Source organism: Hydra viridissima, unplaced genomic scaffold, assembly GCF_058129835.1.
Source record: "Hydra viridissima isolate aposymbiotic clone 2 unplaced genomic scaffold, HvirCarnegie_v1 scaffold_3, whole genome shotgun sequence".
Classification (NCBI taxonomy): Eukaryota; Metazoa; Cnidaria; class Hydrozoa; order Anthoathecata; family Hydridae; genus Hydra; species Hydra viridissima.
In genome coordinates, this window is record NW_028324302.1 from 5,571,633 (window position 1) to 5,590,098 (window position 18,466).

An 18,466-nucleotide genomic window follows, 5' to 3' on the forward strand; every position below is an offset into this window, starting at 1 on the left:
CAAAGTCTGTAACAGAGTGGTTTGAACAAAACAATATTACGATACTTCAGTGGTCAGCTAAATCACCTGATCTCACTCCAATCAAAAATGTTTGAACCGTTTTGGACCGAAAGCTTACCAAAGAACCTATAACGTCAGCTGAAGATCAAAGAGAAAATTTTAAAGAGTTGTTCAACAGCTTAACAGTTGAATATTGTTGTAAACTCTTTAATTCTGTAAAAAGAAGATGAGCATTATGCATAAAAATAGAGGTGGTCAAATTCCTTACAAAGGTTCGGCCTAAAAACCAGTTCAAAACCAAGCTTGGTAAACTTATGAGCAGTTTTTTTTTTCTTATTTATGCCTAATTTCTTCCTTCTCTATCGATGGTTTGAGTCTCCTTATATTTCCTCAATATGTCTCCTTGTATCTCCTCAATATATCTCCTTGTATCTCCTCAATACGTCAAAACTGAAGATTAAGCGACTTTTGACAGTTTTGCAACTTTTGAATGTGAGGTTTAATTTTGAAGAAAAATTTCCAAAACTTATTTTCCGATCATTCAATTGTTTACTCATTTTGGAAAAAAATTTTAGTATTTTTTTTTATTGGTTTTCTTTTTTTTTCTCTTAATAATATTCTAAATATTCTATAAAATAAATTTTATATTTAAAATAATTAAAAACTTTATCTTTTCTTCTATTTTTTAAGTTCTACAGAAAAAAGTAAATTTAATTCTGCTGCGTACTACACTTTTGAGTAACTTGGAGACGTACAACTCATTTACAAACATAGACTATACAAATAATTACTTCAAGTATTCACCAAATGGTGGAGTAATGGTGTCATTTAGATATTAGAGTGTAGTTATGAGTATTATCTATTAATAGTACTATAAAAAACAAATTGAACTAAATGGTCATTTTAGAGGGTAACAAAAAATAACTGGGATAATTTTCAATACTATAATAGAGTTATTAAAAAAATTTCTGTAATAATAAATGATAATTCAATTTTATTATCAGGGTATTTTTTTTTTTTTTTTTTTCAGAGTTTATTAAGATTATGACAAAAGTTCATAATTTTCACTTCATAAGACATGCGAGCGTCAATCGCTAGAACCTATAAGATTGCAAAGCAAACTACATCAAAAACGATTCAGCGATACAAGGAGTTGGATCATGAGGGTAATTACCATGTAGTTTTAAAATTTGCTTCTGAATGAAGATCAAATATAAAATCTTCCAAGGCATCAGATTCTATAGTCACAAAGGGGAGTTATAAGGCTGAGTTTAGATTTATTGAAAATAAAAATCTTTGAGAACTAGTACCAATGAGTTGTAAATAAATCTCTTATTATTCTTATCCGTTGACAATGTAGGTTAATTTGCAGTACTGCTCTTTATAGCATTCAAACCACTAAGAGTTCTCAACTTATATGCATTCAGCCCAATTTATCAAGTATTCATTTACATAAGTATCAGTGGCTTGCATCATTAAAATTTTAATAATGTTTTCATCGGAATAGTTTTGTCAAACTGCATCTTAACCATGGGCAGAATATCCAACACTTTTTACTATATTAACTCCTATACTTAACACACCACTCCTTATGCTACCAGATTTTTTCACTAAGTGAGTGTTATTATCAACATAGTTCTTTGAAGCAGCATCTTGACTGTTAAATGTATATACAGCTATTCACGAAAGTTTAAACGATTGCAGAATTTTCAAATCTAATCTTCGGTTTTTCTTGAATAAAAATCTAACGGCAATAGATATCAAAATAATTCTTTTTCCAATTTGGTAAATAGGCTATTTGTTAATAGAATAAAAAAAAGTAGGTTTTGACTCATTACCGTTTACTCAGAAATTTCATTAAAAGGTAGGTGATACAAATTAAGAGGTTTCAAAAAATTTTAAACGATTTTATTTAGGATCAATTATTTGCTAATTAATTGATAAATCCGCAGCGAAATTTTTTCTCGCAGCGAATTTATCAATTAATTAGCAAATATTTGAGTAGTTTTTCAATCAAAAAATTCATCACAATATCATCAGGCAGCTTTTAATTCATTAAAAATCAACTTAAAATATTGTGAATTTTAAATTAATTTTAATTGCGTGCAAATGGGTCGAAAATCAGTTTCTAGTGACATCAAATGGCAAGTTATTGGTATGGCGCGGACAAAAAATCACACAAACGTTCAAATAGGCAAAATACTTAACATTTCTGAATATTGCGTTAGAAAAACCATCAAAACCTGGGAACTTAGCAAGGACGTCTCCGACATGCCGCGTACTGGGAGACCATCCAAACTCAGCAACCGTGACAAAAATGGTATATTCAGAATGAGCAGAGAAAACCCCAGACTTAGCTACAAGATGCTAAAACAAATCTTCAATGAGTCAAAAAATAATCCAAAAGTTAGCAGAGAGCTCGTGAGACGAACATTGTCGGACAAAGGTATTGGAACGTACATAGCTGCTAAAAAACCTATTCTTTCAATCACGAATAAACGTAAACGACGAGTGTGGTCCAAAGAAAGGCTGGACTGGTCTGTAGAACAGTGGGCAAAAGTTATTTGGAGTGATGAAGCTAACTTTCAAGTTGTAAACTGCAAGGGAAGAATCTATGTCAAAAGATTTGCAACTGAGAAATATTCAGACAGGTTTTTGCAACATCGTCGACAAGGCGGTGGAGGTTCGGTTGGCATCTGGGGATGTTTTTCTCACAAAGGCATAGGCTTCTGTGAGCTGTATGAAGGCCGAATTAATCAATACACCTACAAGAACACATTGGAATTGTGTTTAGTTTCATCAATCAGACACTTGTATGGCAGAAGCAAGCAATTCATCTTTCAACAAGACGGGGCTTCAGCTCATACAGCACACTCAATCAAAGAATATTTTTTGAAAAAAAAGTTCAATGTGATGCCCTGGTGCCCTAGATCACTAGATCTCAACCCAATCGAAAATATTTGGTCTTGGATCGACAATCAACTGACATACCCTGAAATTCAATCAACTCAGCATTTAAAGCAACTTTTGAATGAGTACTGGCTGAAGGTACCTCGCGTGATGTGCATGAAATTAGTTGAATCAATGCATAAAAGAGTTTATCTTTGCTATAAAAACAAAGGAGGACACTTCAAATGTTAATTTCGCTTTTTTTTTTCATTTTTCGTTCGAATGTTGCAATTCGTTTAAACTTTTGTGCTTCTTATTTTTCCTATAAGATTTTTTGTAATAGCTTTTTTCTAACTAAATATTAAAATTTTTATAACATGTTCATATTCATTTTAAAGCTAATTACTTTTTCTTTAATAAATAAAAAAAATTAAGTCGATATCATTTTACAGTTTTTCTTTATTAAACAAAAACCAAACATACTTGATAAAAACTCTGCAATCGTTTAAACTTTCGTGAATAGCTGTATTAACTTGCTATTTTATTACTACCCATGCTCAATACACCAGCCATAGTACTTCTTGTCTTTTTAAAAAACAATCCAGTATTATCAACATAATTCTTATTTGCATAATCTTGTGCGCTAGTTGGATTTTTTACATTTATTATTTTATAATTATTCATGTCAACTCTGCCATCAGTGTTACCATACTTTTTTATTAAGTTTTGTTCAAGTGGTACAAAACTTAAACTTGCTGCGGATGGACTGCTACCAAATTCATCATCAGTCATTTTTTAATTAATAAAAAAATTATAAATCTACTTCTATTAGTAAATTTACCATTCTTTTACCTGGTACCCCAATATGTCTAAAACTTATAATATCACCGACAGTATGATAATTATAATCGAAAATGATAAACTTTTTATCAGTCACTTGGTGATTTTCATCCTTAACTTTAAGTTAAAAAAAACTCTCTTGGCATTTTTATTATCATGTTTAAGACCCATAATTAACATTTTACCAATGCTGCAAACCTATTATTGACTTTGATTATAACCTATTGACTATTTACCCATTTTGGATACACACCAATATGATCTGTATTTTTTGTTGTTAACATTATTTGTACATTCTAGATAGACAGATTCTATCTCATTTTTCTGTTTACATAAAACTTTGTTATATACTGATGTTATTGTTTTATGTTTGATGTTATTGTTTTATTGTTTTAAGTAATTTTTGACATTTTGACATTTTTAAAATTTGACACTAAGTAATTGTTGAACTTGATCTTGTTGAGTTTTATCAACAGAGCTCAAATATTCCATTCTTTTACTCATAACTCTGCGTCCATCAGCAGCTTGCAAGTTTTATCATTACATCTAATATTTGTTGTAAGGACAATATCTCCTCTCTTAGATTTAGTAGATTTCCAATTTGATTAGTTAATTTTATACCTTTTCCATTGATAACATATTGGAAGACTTGAAGAGAAACCAGGTCTGATGAAATTTCAATAATTTTATATCCAGGAGATACCATTTGGGAATAAGGAATAAATAACATTAGATGTTTTAGTATCTACATAAAATCCTGAAATGATGGCCATGTGAACTCGAATACTATTTGATATTACCAGGGTTTTCAAATTCTTGATAAGTTGGTGTGTATTTGATATTGTTAAAGCATAAAACTGATGAAATGGATCTTTTATCTGTGAAATCTGCTTGATAGTTATTCTCCAACTTTAGTATAGATTTTAATGTACTTTGATTTGCTGATATGTTAACAAACTACTGATTGTTTACAGTATTACAGGATGACAAGAAATAACGGAGACTCGCTTTTTTAACATATTTAAACAGAAAAATGCATCTGTAAAAATAAAACAAATCAACAAGATTGTTTTAAGGTCTCCAAATTTTTATGGGGTTTAGAACAACAGTTCTTCTCTAAAATTGACCAGATTAAATAGCTGAGGGGGTTATGATCAGATGAAGATTGGGGGCCATTCTCGAGAGGTGTTGATGTTAGGAAAATTGGCACGACACCAGTCTTATGTACCCCAGACTCTGTGAGCAGGAGCAGAAACTTAAAAAAGCTCCATTGTTTATCACCAAAGTGCTTTTGAGCCCAAGAAAAGATCCACTCTTTTAAAAAATTTGATAGTTCGTTTGATTCAATTTAACCTCCTGGTCGACAAAACAAGAGGAATTTTTCCAGTAGCACAAATTGCATCCTAAACCATGGGTGAGAATGGATTTCCTCGGTATTCAACCTGTTTTCCATCTTCTGGGCGCACTTGAGACCAAACCCTATCTTTTTAAAAATTGTAGAAGTTGTTTCTATGCATAACCACATTTTTTCAATTGCTTTTACACTTTGAGGCTGGTGGAGACTTACTGCAAGACTCTTTCATTCTAGTTCTTTTCGAAGCTTGCTAGATGAAATATGCCAATCGATTGGATTTGCATGTAAACACATTCCAAAATCCTTTAAAACAAGATGGAATTCTTACAATCTGATAATTTAAATTGTCATAGAAGCGATTGAGCAAAATCTGAGCAGCACAAGTTAGATATTACTAATATGTTTGAAAACCTGATCTCAACTGTTGAAGAATTGCATTGTTTTGTACTGTTTGAAAAACAAGTGAATGGCTCTCAAGTGATTGAGTTGTGAAAACAGATTTTGCCCTGGTGAGAATTAAAGCTCTGTTCATCACAATAGAAAAGGAATTGGAAACCCAGAAGCACCAAAAACTTCAAAAAATTTGCAAAGGCACTCCAAAAGGATTTGATTCAAAAATTTCTTAATAATGGTATGTAAAGTTTATCATATTAACAACTACTGCATGTATATACAATATTTTATTTAACATTTGTTAAATGAAATATTGTATATACAAAATTTTATTTGACAAATGTTAGTCTGATGAGGTAATTATTCCTACTTTGTCAAATATTTTAGGTTCTAAATGCCCCTTTTAGCCTTTAACAAATAACATGCGGCAAAAAACTTGTAAAGTAAAATATATTAAAACGCGTACTTTTACATGTGCCCAAACATTTATATAGAGTGTCTTGTATATAAAAACAAAATTTTTCTGATTATTAACAGTGAGCTTCCACAATGAAGTTCAATTTCTATTCTCAATCTTTTCTTTCATTCGGGAACTATTTCATGAAAAAGAAAAGTGGGTGAAAATATAGTGATAAAGCTATATTTCTTCTTAGCTATACCAATTTTCCTTTCATCTTTAATAATCCTTTATTTTTAGATAACGGTAGGACCCTTTATCTACAGGGATAACCTTCTATGGTAAACTAACCTGCTAACTCTGCAAGTATTGTTTCTACTACATATAGTCAGGTAGTTACAATGATTACCCCAAACTCCCATTAAAATTGATGCTTTAAATTCCTTGTGCGCGTAGAGCTAACGTACACTCTAACGTGTACACCAGTTGATGTTATCTTTGTATTCTACTCCATGATAAATTCTATATTTTCTGTTTCCGTAATACAAATTTTTATGATTATAATGATTACCCAAAAACCCATTTAAATTAACGCAAAGTTGACTAACATTGATCATAACTAACTATCGACCTAACACACGTGGATAATATGTGTATAAAAACAAGATGAAGATGAAATAAAATATTGACACGTCTTTGTGACTTTTCATTGGAATGAAAACTTTTGAAAAGTAAGATAGATACAATAATATTTAGATGTGAAATTTTAAAATTTGTATTATTTGTAGGTGGAAAGAAATTGAAAAGAAGCTATCGATTCTTGCAAAGTTGGCAATAGGAGCATTAGCAGTTCTACCAACCTCTGCTCCATCAGAGAGTATTTTCTACTGCTGGCAAAATTGTCACTAAACAAAGACATAATCTAAACCCACAAACAACGGAAGAAAATTGGTATATTAACAAAAACTATGAATAACTGAGATGTCCTTTTGGTGGTAAATGGTACACATCCAAAGACGATTGCCTTGAAGATGATTGCTTAACTGTCATCTATCGACTCTCACAAAGGATCATCTCCCAACCCACAACCGAACAATAGTTAGAGGATACCTAAGTGCAAAAAAATTAAAAGCAGCTCAATAGATGAAGAAGATTCACGAGATAATTTTGAGGACACACAATAGCCACATACAAAATATTGCTTGTTTAAAAAGAACAAGAAAATTGGTTCTTCATCATTTAGAGTTCAAAGTTACTTAACTTCTTATCAAATTTTGGCTTTTAATTTATTTGCGAAGTGATGAATAAATTCTTTTTGCATGGTTAATAAGTCACCCACAGTTAAAAGCCCACAATTTTGTGTCAATGTTTGTATAAATCATTTTGATACTTGTTTTACAATAAGTCAACCCACAAAAGCTAAAGAATTAGTTAGTTTATAGAAACTTAGTATCAAGCAAAATTGTATACTTACATTTGCTTAAATGGTGTGTTGCTTTGCTTAATAAATCAGTGTTCAATTTAATAGAATATAAAAATTTTAACAGTCAAACATTTCCATTGATATTTGTTTTATTCGAAATAAGTTTTCGGTTAAGTTCACAACTTTTCAAAAAACGGTTATAACAAGTAAAAAAACCAAAAATTCTCCCCCCTCACCCTTTACAACTAATTAATAGGAAGCTATAAAAAAACGCGAGTGAATCCCTTCTTTGCTTGTTACATAGCCAAAATGAACTTCATCGCTGAATAAAAATCTGTGATAAAAATGATTATCACTTTTTCTTTTTCAGTCCATTCGATAACTGTACGACAGACTCGAGAGGCACGCAGCTTCGTTTCTTGTTTAAGCTGGATCTCTCCGCAAATTCATCCATTAAGTGAATTGGCACAATAATAACGAGTTCCAGCGGCTGCGAATCATGTTGATTATTAGAGCGCTCGCGGTGCGAAAAAGATCCATGATTATTCGAACTACTTGGACGATTATGCCGATCTTAAAATTTACCTCGGAAATAATTTTGACAAGCGCTGTTCCACCATAAGTCTGTTCATGATGAAATAGCAAATCGAACTGGCCACAAATCAGCTGTCAGCCGTAAAACTTGCTGTCACTAGAAATAGTGTTACAAAAGCGAAACGCATACCTCAAATAAAACACCATTTCTTTTCAGTGCCACTACGATAAAACGCAGAACATTTAACTGTGTTTTCTCTCTGCGTTATATTGTATGTTTCACTATGTTTTACTGTATTAAAAACAATATATATTTGTTGTCGCAATTTTAACATTCAGTGCGCCAAAATAATACAACCCACTCGATAAAAAGCGCCAAAAGAAAGAATTATTGATAAGGTTTCTAATGAAAGTTGCCGTTAAAAAATATACATAAAAAAAGCAATAGAAATTGTTAAAATGTGATTAAAAAAAAAAAAAAAAAAAAAAAAATGAAAAAGTGAACTAAAGTATTTTTAAAATTTTAATTCCAAACCACAATGCTTTGCAGCATGATTTTTATGGTTTCTTTTCGCTATTAGTCATTCAAAATTATAAATCGGAAAATCAGAAAAAATTCAAATTAGTTTTATCCAATGGAGCTGGAGTTCAATAGGAGCTAGTAACACTTGAGTCCGAACAGATGCAAAACTCATTGAGTGCAAATAATACCCCTCCTCTCCTTGTTCGAATATTCCACCTCCATCTCCTCCATATGGTCCGAATGTTTTACCGAAGTTGGTTGTAAACTGTAAACGATCGATTAAAAAACCAGAGCTTATTGTGACTTTTGTAATGACCTCATCATTTTGCAATTTCACTTCGTGACATCCTTCACTAAAAAAAAAAAAAGCAAAAAGAAAAAAAAAAGAAAAAAGTTTTATCTTTTAAAGAAAAAAAAAAGGAAAAAAAAGAAAAAAGAAATGAAAAGATTCGATGGTGCATTCTGCAAAAAGAAACAAGCACAAGGTTCAAACCTAGCACTCGGACGATTTTCTCCTCCAGCAACAACACACCCATCATCATACCCAAGCTCCATACCACCTATTACTATTCTACCATCCCAACTTCGAAGAAAGATTTTAATATAACTCAACTTTCTATAAGTACTTGTTAAGTTCATGGGACAACATTTACTGTATTCCGTATTCCCTACTCTACCTCCATCAGCGAACTTTCTTCCAGATAAAAAATTGTATAAAGAAGGTAAGCGTGAGGTATACCAACTTTTAGGAAATGACTGTTCAGCTGTATTACTAGTGGACTTAAATACTTTAGATTTGTCCACTAACATTTTAATGTCGGGATGATTTCTCACACGTTCATACTTCTTCAGCTGTTTGTTGATGTAGCCCCAATCTATGTTTGGTAGTTTAACTAACTCAAGTAGTTTTAACAACTCTGTTACAGAACTGTCTTCAACGTTAATCAAATTATAATCAACATATTTCAATGCAGCTTTGAGTAAGTATTTTTCTCGTTTCTCAGAAGATATCGGAAACTTATCATCAACCGATTTATACATTCTCAGTTGACAGTCATCAAAGATAATCATTAAATACTTCAATGGTAAATTTAGAAACTCTTTGTGCGATGTAAATGCAACAAAGTTTCTCTGAAAATATTCGCAGCAAACCTCAAACAATGACTTCATTGTGTATATATCACTTAATTGCCAATAGCGAACACAAGTATTCAAGCTCACCAAATCAATAAGGCTGTTTTCACATATGTCTTTTAGAGCAGTAACTCCTAAGTAATCTGCACAAATAACTACATCCTCGATCTTCTCATCATGCTTTTGAAAATGACCAGTGTAGGCAAATGTAAGAATTTCATTAAATACATCACCATCTATTTTATCTAATGTAATCACCTCTTTTTCTTTACCATCAAGTTGTAAATAAGCACGAAAGTAATCAGAGAACATAGCAAGTACAACACGATGAGTGCTAAATGATCTGTTGCTAGCTTTGACTATCACATCACAATAATGTTCTTTTTTGAAGCAGTCATTTAGAAAGTTTAACAAGTTTTTAGCATGCTCATCACTTTTTAAAGTTGATATTTTCTTCATATCAAGAAACTTTTTATAGGATAGCTCATTAGTAGTGATTGGAGGTTCATCAGGAAAATCATCATCGTACATCTCCATTTCATTATCAGACATACCTATAACTTTTTAGCTGTAATACAGTAACAAATGATAAAGTTTAAGTTATCAAGTCATTAACTAAACTTCTCTGTTCTCATAAAGCAAATTGAAAAAAACAAAAGCATGCATACAAAAGCAAAAAACATGCATGCATACATTCATGTGTAAAATAAATACACATTCAAACATACATACATACATACATACATACATACATACATACATACATACATACATACATACATACATACATACATACATACATACATACATACATACATACATACATACATACATACATACATACATACATACATACATACATATATACATACATACATGCATGCATGCATACAATTATGCACATAGTGAAAGCCAGATAAACCATAAATTAAACTTACAAAGATAGAAAAATTAAATCGTAAAGTTAAAAAATTGTCATATGGAATTTGATATAAAAAAACTACAAAAAAATTAAAAAGTCACTAAAAAAATATTGGACTGAGGAGTTTACGCACAAATGATTCTTATTGTTCATCCCATATAAGAGTCGAAGACACTGCTAGCAGCTGTTGCTCTGTGGATGGTTGGTATGAAAGATTCCATTTTTTTGTGACAAAGAAAACTAAAAGTAAAAAAGTAAAAAAAAAAAGAAAAAAAAAACCGCAAAAGGGGCAGTTGTGTCGTCTTGAGAAAATTTTAAAATTGGGCTTTTATTACTTATGGTTATTTCTTTTGAAGTTTTCTTTTAGAATTTTTTTCAGTTGATAATTGATTCAAAACATTTTATTTCATTATCTATTAGACAGGAACGAGAACTATAAACTTTCACAAGTTTGTTTTCTGTGGTCCTCAAATGGTTTCAAATCTTCTTTGCTTCTATTAGGTATTTTAAGTTGTTAATTTTTTTTTTGTTTAGCAGCAATATTTATCAGGATGTTCTTCTTAACAAATGGAAGTTTGAGCACATCTTGACCAGTTTTAAGAACAATATTTTTGTTTGTAATGGTTCAATAAGTGATGAGGGTGTCCAGCAAAAAATGCTATATAAAAAGTTCTCCTAATTTTATCTTGTTTATGTGGATATATGATAAAAATAATAAGGAGAAAAAATGTACAAGCTATAAATCTTTCTGTGTCATAAAATAGAAATGGACTATGCACTTAAATGATTTTATTACCTGGTAAAATTCTTATCTGATATTTTCTAACAACTAGTTCATTCATGAATATTTTTTAGTGTTTTGGGATATCTAATCACCAGTCATTAATTAAAGTAAAACAATTTAATGTGTAACATTACAAACTTTTAAATTTCACAAAGAAACAAACAAAAATAAAAAATATAAAAAATGAAATTTGAACATAGAAAAATAATGTAGGGATTAACCTGTTTCTCTTGCTTCAAGATTAAATTTTCTCTTTGTGCAATCAAAGTGATCAATACAAGCTTTACTAGGTGTCAGCAAGATATTCATATGACCTTCTAAAACTGTCAAAAATGCTCCTTGATTGTCATCTCCTTCAATCTACTTATGATAAGTTAGAAAAAAAATTTAATTTTTTAAATATACAAGATGGAGAACATCTAATTTATACTACTTGCACTGTACTAGCAATGAATACTTGTAAAATGAAACTCGTAAAAAGTTACAATAAAACATTTTTAGACCAAAATAACACATCATTTGATGCAATGGCACTCAAAGGAAAACTTTTTATATAAGAATATTATGAATACAATTATAGAAAGTCTTTCTGAAATTAAAATGAGATGGCATCATATACTTTTAGCTAAAAATACATCCGATAAAGTTAAATAAGAATGGTTTATTTTCTATAAATTCTTAAACTTCAGAAGTACTCATTTTAGCACTGAAAAATATTATAAGTTGTGTCAACAGGTATGTGTTTGTGTGTGTGTTTGTATGTGTGTGTGTGTAGTAAACTTGTTAAACTAATAACTAGTTAAAGAAACCCAAATTTCCCTTTATAAATATGAATTGGATTAGCCCCTGTAACAATCTCATTTCTATAGAACATCAAAATTGTAAACAGATTACTTGTGATAAAGTGTGTTTCTCTCAACTATGAATTCTACATGCTGTTATTGATGGCAACAATTGGCAAGTTGATTCAAGATGGTACATAGTATGAATGAAAACCTAGAAGAACAAACTCAGCTATTTATCTTTCCTGGATATTCAATTAACAACAAATACTATCCATATGTAATTTGCTGGCTGCAGGAGAAATTTATACAGACTTAAGAAGATGGACTTTTCTCATGGTGAATAGGGAGCTTAAATAGCAAGGTATAATTAATAACCTTTACATTAACATTCTCTTCCCATATTTCTTTCAGCACTAGATTTTATTTTAAATATAGTTATAGATAAAAAAAAAAAAAGATAATAAAACATGGAAAATCCATATTCTACTGTGCCATGTACAGCCATAGTTATTTTTGCCAAAAAATTTGGAAAAAGCATTTACGTATTGTACTTTTATTTTTAAATATTTTAAACTTTGTATTATTAGCTGTTTGCCCTATTCAAGGAGTAAACAGATTAAAGAAGACATTTTTTTAAATTTTAATTTATTATATATTAAAACTTAAGCCTTATTTCCATTCGAGTGCCATAATATTAAAACTGGCAGTTATATTGGTCCTGTGTGATTTTTACTAAAAAATTTGTAGACTAAAAAATATTAAATAACCTAATTAAGTTTTAAAAATTCTGATTATTTTCTATAAAATAGCTATTTCTAAAGCTATAACATCTATGATGCACCAATTCCATGTAACAAATATGAATGTTTTTAAGGAAAAAATCAAAAACAATCTTTTTTCCAAGATTATTTTTGATTTTTTAATTGTAAATAAAATATTGGTAAACAGTTTACCGTAAACTGACATTTGACTGAATATTTTTTCAATATCCATAATGGATGTTATAATGATTAAAACAGTAACTATCTATTACATTTGCTGGCAGCTGTGTTTAAAAAATTAAACTATTTTAGAAATAATAGGCAAAAAGTCTCAAAAAACTTCTTACTAATCATAAATACTTCTTCCTATATTAAAAAAAAAAACAAACTTACTGAAAACCACTTCTCTGTTTGTACTCCATGTGCTGCTATAAATGAAAAATAGGGGCTAACTTGAATCATATGAGGTAAGAAATAAGGACGTGGACAGTATTTGCGAAAAACTTTTGATGCTTTTTCTTCACAATTATACCTAAAGCATTTTCAAAATTTATAAAACTTAAATCTTTCTTTGTTATATCTAGTATTTATAAAATATTACAAAAAAATAGATCTGATTTATTTATGTTTAATTTAGTACTTGGCAGAGTTTGCTTAACATAAAAAACTTACTTGGAAAAATGGTTATGAAGACATTTATTATAAGAATGAGAAAATAACAAACTTGAAAAAAATGTGGTTTTTTGTATTTACTAACATGTTTTATGTATAATGAAATAAACAAATAAAACATATTTTCAAACAAGATAAATTAGCTGATCGCTAAATTTGAGTGTTAGAATATATATATATATATATATATATATATATATATATATATATATATATATATTAAACCAATTCAAAAAAGTTTTTTTTTTGAAAAGTAAACTGGCTAGGTGTCTAAATAATGTTATTTGATAAACAAAGTAACTCCTGAAAATTTCATGACCTTATTCCAATATTTAGTGAAGCTCAATTAGCTTTACTTTTCTGCTTTTGTCAACTAATCTATTAAATTTGATAAAATATATTTTCATTTTGATTAAAATATTACACTAGCAAATAAACTGAAACTTTCAAAAGCAAATTGTTCTTTTTATCTAAAAAATATGGCAAAAATATTCATGTTAAAACTGGATGTACATCTTTCAAAACCTATACTTTTTTCTCCAATAGAAAAGATTCCTGAGAATGAAAAATCACAAGTTTAAAAACTACAAGTTTGTGTAAGCGAACTGCATTTGATACATTAACAAACAGTCAACTTTTCCACATGGTCTTGAAGAATTTCATATTTGTAAAAATCTTAGGGAAGTTAGTAAATGTTTTGAAAAGGCATCACCTGATTATATTTAAATCTTCAATACTAACTACATCCAGAAATAATAAATAACAGAAAAATCTGAACTTAACAAAAACAACAACACCTAACTAATTATTTTAATTTTCTCTTTACATGTGAACATTTATGTCAATTGGAGATTGTAAAAAGATGTTACTAAGTTGTATAGAACATGACATACTAAACTTATTGCAACTGATATTTGCAAAACTATTTAAAAGATAAGCTCAGTTACTTGTAGATAAGAACTTATATATCAAATTAGATTAGCCAGTTTACATGATTATGAGCTACATAATTTACATTTAAAGTGTGTCATAATCAGATTTAATACTTGTATTATATATAGTCCTAGGCAATATGATGTTTGAATACCATTGCATTTGGGCTAATATTTTTCATACTACTTTTACACTTTAGAAGCTAATGTACCTATGCTAAAATACTTAATTATGTTGACTGCAAATATGTGATAACTGTTTCTTACAAAATATGAAAATTGTAATCTTTTTTACATTTTGATGCATCTGTGATTCAAATAGTTAAATGAATGTTGTAAATAAGCTGGATTTGTTAAAAAATGGTCAGACCTCTTGCATTGGATCCTATATTTATACAAAATTTACACAAAATTTACCCAATATCTTATATATACTGGGTAAGCTTGTAAATAAATTGGCTGATTAAGTAAATACACAGAAGCAGCAAAAAGGCTGTTTTAACTAAAAACAATGAATAAGTTTATAGAAACTTAATACTAAATAATTAATATTAAACACACAAAAACAATAAAAAAGTCAAATGAAAGAAAACTTACAAAATGTACAAAGTTAATACTGATAGAAAACAATTTCAAGCTAAACAAAATACAAATTTCGTTAAGAAAAAAAATCTTCCACTTACCATTGAGCATGCCAGTTCTTTGGCAATTCTTTATTAACAAATGCACCAATGAAATTGTAGAAGGATTGATTAGTAAAGCTATTTACTTCATAAGGACAACTGGTCATTAATGTTGACAAAATTGAATTATGTTGGTAAAGCTTATAAAAAAAAAATAACACAAATATGCAAAAGCTAAGAATTTAAGTAAGGGTATGTTGCCTGACTAAAAAATTCTTTTTTATATGTTGTTGATATGAATTACTACTGATAAGATATTTTTTGAATCATTAAAATAATTAACTATACTGTAAAACCTTTCCTATCTGCTCCATAGTTAACTTGTTTTCCCAGTCCTTTGTGACGTCTGTAACAATGACAGGTTCAGCCCTACTTATAAAGGATTCAAAGTCAGCACCACTGGAAAAAATAAGTTTTTGCAATTGAACGGACTCATTTTTCGAATTAAAGCAGTATTGACAAAACTTCTTATCAATAGTCTCTGCTTCCTCAACTATAAACGGGTTGTCAATGAGGCATGTTTCATGATACAAACTAGCCCAATCCCAATAAGGTAGAAGAAACTATGGAGTTTAAACAAAATTATCTTAACAACTATTATATATATATATATATATATATATATATATATATATATATATATATATATATATATATATATATATATATAAAGCAAAAGAAAAAAATCGATATTTATACAAAGATATAATGATATAAAATGTTTGATAGTAAGGAATTAAAGAAAATTAACGATATGTATTAATAAACATTAAAGAAAATTTTATAAAAAAATTAGAGTTTGGTGCATACAAAAATGAAGTTATTGTGCCTGAAAGCAAATATGCTGTCTCTAAAAATTGTTGAAAAATTGAAAAGACAGAATAAGAAGAAAAATTTTAAAAATACACTATTTAGCTGGTTAACTGCATAATTACCATAATTGAAAACAATCTTGCATGTATAATAATCTGTTCTGAAATGATTGGGTGGTTGTAACAAACATAAGATACTGCAACTAACAGAATTAGATAAAATACTAATTTTTTTGAATAATCAAAAAAAAATTTTGACACATTTTTTGGACCACGAAACTTTTCAATGCATGCAGATAATTGCTCCTTTGTAAATCTTTTCTGAATACAAAATGCATATAAATTTTCAGCCTCATCAGTAATCTTTGAAAGCCGAGCACAGTAATTTAATTGATGATCAGCATCAGTGATATTTTTAACTTTAGGTAGCTTTTGAATTTCAACCATAATCCACCACCTGTTTAATTTTAAAAAGTTTAAGATAAAGTTTTGTAATTTACTGAGGATAGCCAATTTAAATTTTCGTATAATTTTTTACGTTTTAGGTTGCTGTTTTTTTTTCAATTCTATCTAAAAGCCATTTATAAGCCAAAAAGCAACAAAATTCAAAACATTAACAAATCGGTGAATATAATGATGCGTAAAATGTAATATTAGAGCTTGTATAAACTCTACGGTGGTGGAAATGAAAACAATCTGAAAGTGATGTTATAAAACCTAAAAGAAAACTAAATTCGAAATGAATAAAAATGAAAAGAAAAAAAAAGGAAAACAAAAGCTTGATACGAAAGATAAGTTAAATTAAATATTGTTAAATCTTTTTATTTTTTTACTTATTTTATACGTAAACTTCGATAGCAGTTTGGTACACATGAAGACTTGTTTATGTCGCATATTTACGAATCTTGACGTCACGAATACTTGGCGTCACGAATACATGATTTCACAAATACTTGACGTCAAAAATTGGCCATTATGGGGGGCAAATTTAAAAAATCTTAAGCTTCGTATTTGTTTTAATTTGATAAATAGCGTAAATATTTTGCCTCCATAATGGCCGATTTTTGCTTCCCTTTTTCTCATGCCGATTTACGGCAGTTAGACATCTAGTTATTCTTAATATATCATTGGTCGTAAGTATCTTCTGCAGTTGACAAATAAAACGGCTATTTCCACTTATCTTTATAAACATATTAGCTAGAACAATAGTTGTAGTAGCCTATTTTTTATAATTATATTAAGCAATTAGTATAAAACAAAAATTGTACAACCTTGAAACATAAAGTTTATATATTTTTATATAAATAACAATATATAAAAATAAATTTAAATTTTATTCCTTTAATCACGAGTTTGGTTTAAAAACTAAGAGATTCCACCAGATTCCATGGTAGTTTTAACATTATCCCATTGATAGGTATGAAAGCAGGAGAAAAAAAAATCAGTTGCCCGAACTTGCCCCAATTCATTACACGACCTAAAAAAGTCAAATGTAAAATTTCATGTTAATTATTTTTCACGTATTTTTCACACGACATTAGCACTACAGAGGTGGTTTGTCATAAATCAAAAGCCGACATTTAAAAACTCATGCTCAAACAAATCGTTTTAAATCTCAAACCTCAAAAACTAAAAGTTGCATGATCTGGCTGCCTGAATTAAACATTTAAAGATAAAACTTTTATACAAAATAACAAATAATAGTTAATTGCTTACATTCATTATGAAAATACATTTAGTTTCTATCATTCAAGAGCGAGGAAAGGATCATGATAAATTACTTGAGACTCTTCTACTTGAGTTTTGTAGATTGGAGGGTGTATACCAAGGAAGTATTGTTGAATTTGAAATGATAAACCTCGAGAAAAATCTATCTATATGTAATTGAAAATACAAATCTAATTGCTGATACATTCCGAAACCTTCTCAAGACATCTGGGACATGAACAAACCAGGGGCCAATCCTATAAAGCTGAAAATGCGTTACTTACGCAAAAAAAAAAAAAAAAAAAAACAGATTGCAGTTTAAAAAAATTTACTTTGCGTAAGAAAAACCCTGTTTTTTGGCGTAAATTATGCATTTTTCAGCTTTAAAGGATTGGCCCCAAGTTAAATAAAAAAAAAAAACTAATAGAAAAGACGTTGCTGTAGGTCCAGGTAGAAGGAACAAGGACTGAGTGAGAAAAGAAAAAGATTTATGTTCGTAGTAAATTAATTAAATTAAACTAATACAAAAAGAAATTTACTCACTTAAATATTAAATACTATCTTGTTTAAGGTTACCATGTTGGCAAAACATCCTGCTGAGGAATTGCCATTAGCTTTAGTAAGAAAAGCCTCTAGATATCCTATCAAGAAAGATTTTGTTTTCGTCATAAAAAATGCTATAAATCCTGGTAAAGTTAAAAGCATGGAGGTTAGTTTTCCAATAAAAAAGAAGATTGAAGATGCCTTAAGCTTTAAATTCAGTGTGATCTTTCCAATGAACAGTATCGAATGATCAGAAGTTCATCCGTAATACAGAATGCAGATATTTATCCATTACTTTATGAAGTTAAGAGTGAATGAACAGAAATGTTATCCTGAGGTGTAATTCTGATAGAAATATCTGCTTCAACTCCTCTACAG

The 18,466-nt window shown here is 29.3% G+C and overlaps 2 protein-coding genes and 1 long non-coding RNA gene across 6 annotated transcripts; all 3 read right to left on the bottom strand.

The window, feature by feature from the left end:
• Positions 1-8,143: 8,143 nt before the first annotated feature.
• On the bottom strand, positions 8,144-10,195 carry LOC145200803 (kelch-like protein diablo). Its single transcript, XM_080074573.2, has 2 exons — positions 8,847-10,195; positions 8,144-8,706 (listed from the first exon to the last, which is right to left on the bottom strand). Exons 1-2 carry the CDS (start codon positions 10,037-10,039, stop codon positions 8,448-8,450), a joined length of 1,452 nt encoding a protein of 483 aa, XP_079930699.2. The 5' UTR covers positions 10,040-10,195; the 3' UTR covers positions 8,144-8,447.
• A 251-nt stretch (positions 10,196-10,446) lies between these two features.
• On the bottom strand, positions 10,447-16,728 carry LOC149890730 (uncharacterized). Of its 4 annotated transcripts, none has more exons than XM_090081166.1 (6): positions 15,962-16,715; positions 15,323-15,589; positions 15,027-15,166; positions 13,133-13,271; positions 11,415-11,553; positions 10,447-10,649 (listed from the first exon to the last, which is right to left on the bottom strand). In XM_090081166.1, the coding sequence occupies exons 1-6, from the start codon at positions 16,283-16,285 to the stop codon at positions 10,552-10,554; spliced, it is 1,107 nt and encodes a 368-aa protein (XP_089937292.1). In that variant the 5' UTR covers positions 16,286-16,715; the 3' UTR covers positions 10,447-10,551. The 4 variants fall into 4 exon arrangements, 2 of the variants coding, with proteins under 2 accessions (XP_089937292.1, XP_089937293.1); XR_016450543.1 differs by having other exon boundaries at positions 10,630-10,649; positions 11,415-11,556; positions 15,962-16,721; XR_016450544.1 differs by having other exon boundaries at positions 10,631-10,649; positions 11,415-11,556; positions 13,133-13,167; positions 15,962-16,728.
• A 458-nt stretch (positions 16,729-17,186) lies between these two features.
• Positions 17,187-18,188, bottom strand: LOC149890731 (uncharacterized). The gene is made up of 3 exons (XR_016450548.1): positions 18,089-18,188; positions 17,555-17,712; positions 17,187-17,315 (listed from the first exon to the last, which is right to left on the bottom strand). It is a non-coding gene; the product is annotated as an uncharacterized LOC149890731 (long non-coding RNA).
• Positions 18,189-18,466: the final 278 nt, after the last annotated feature.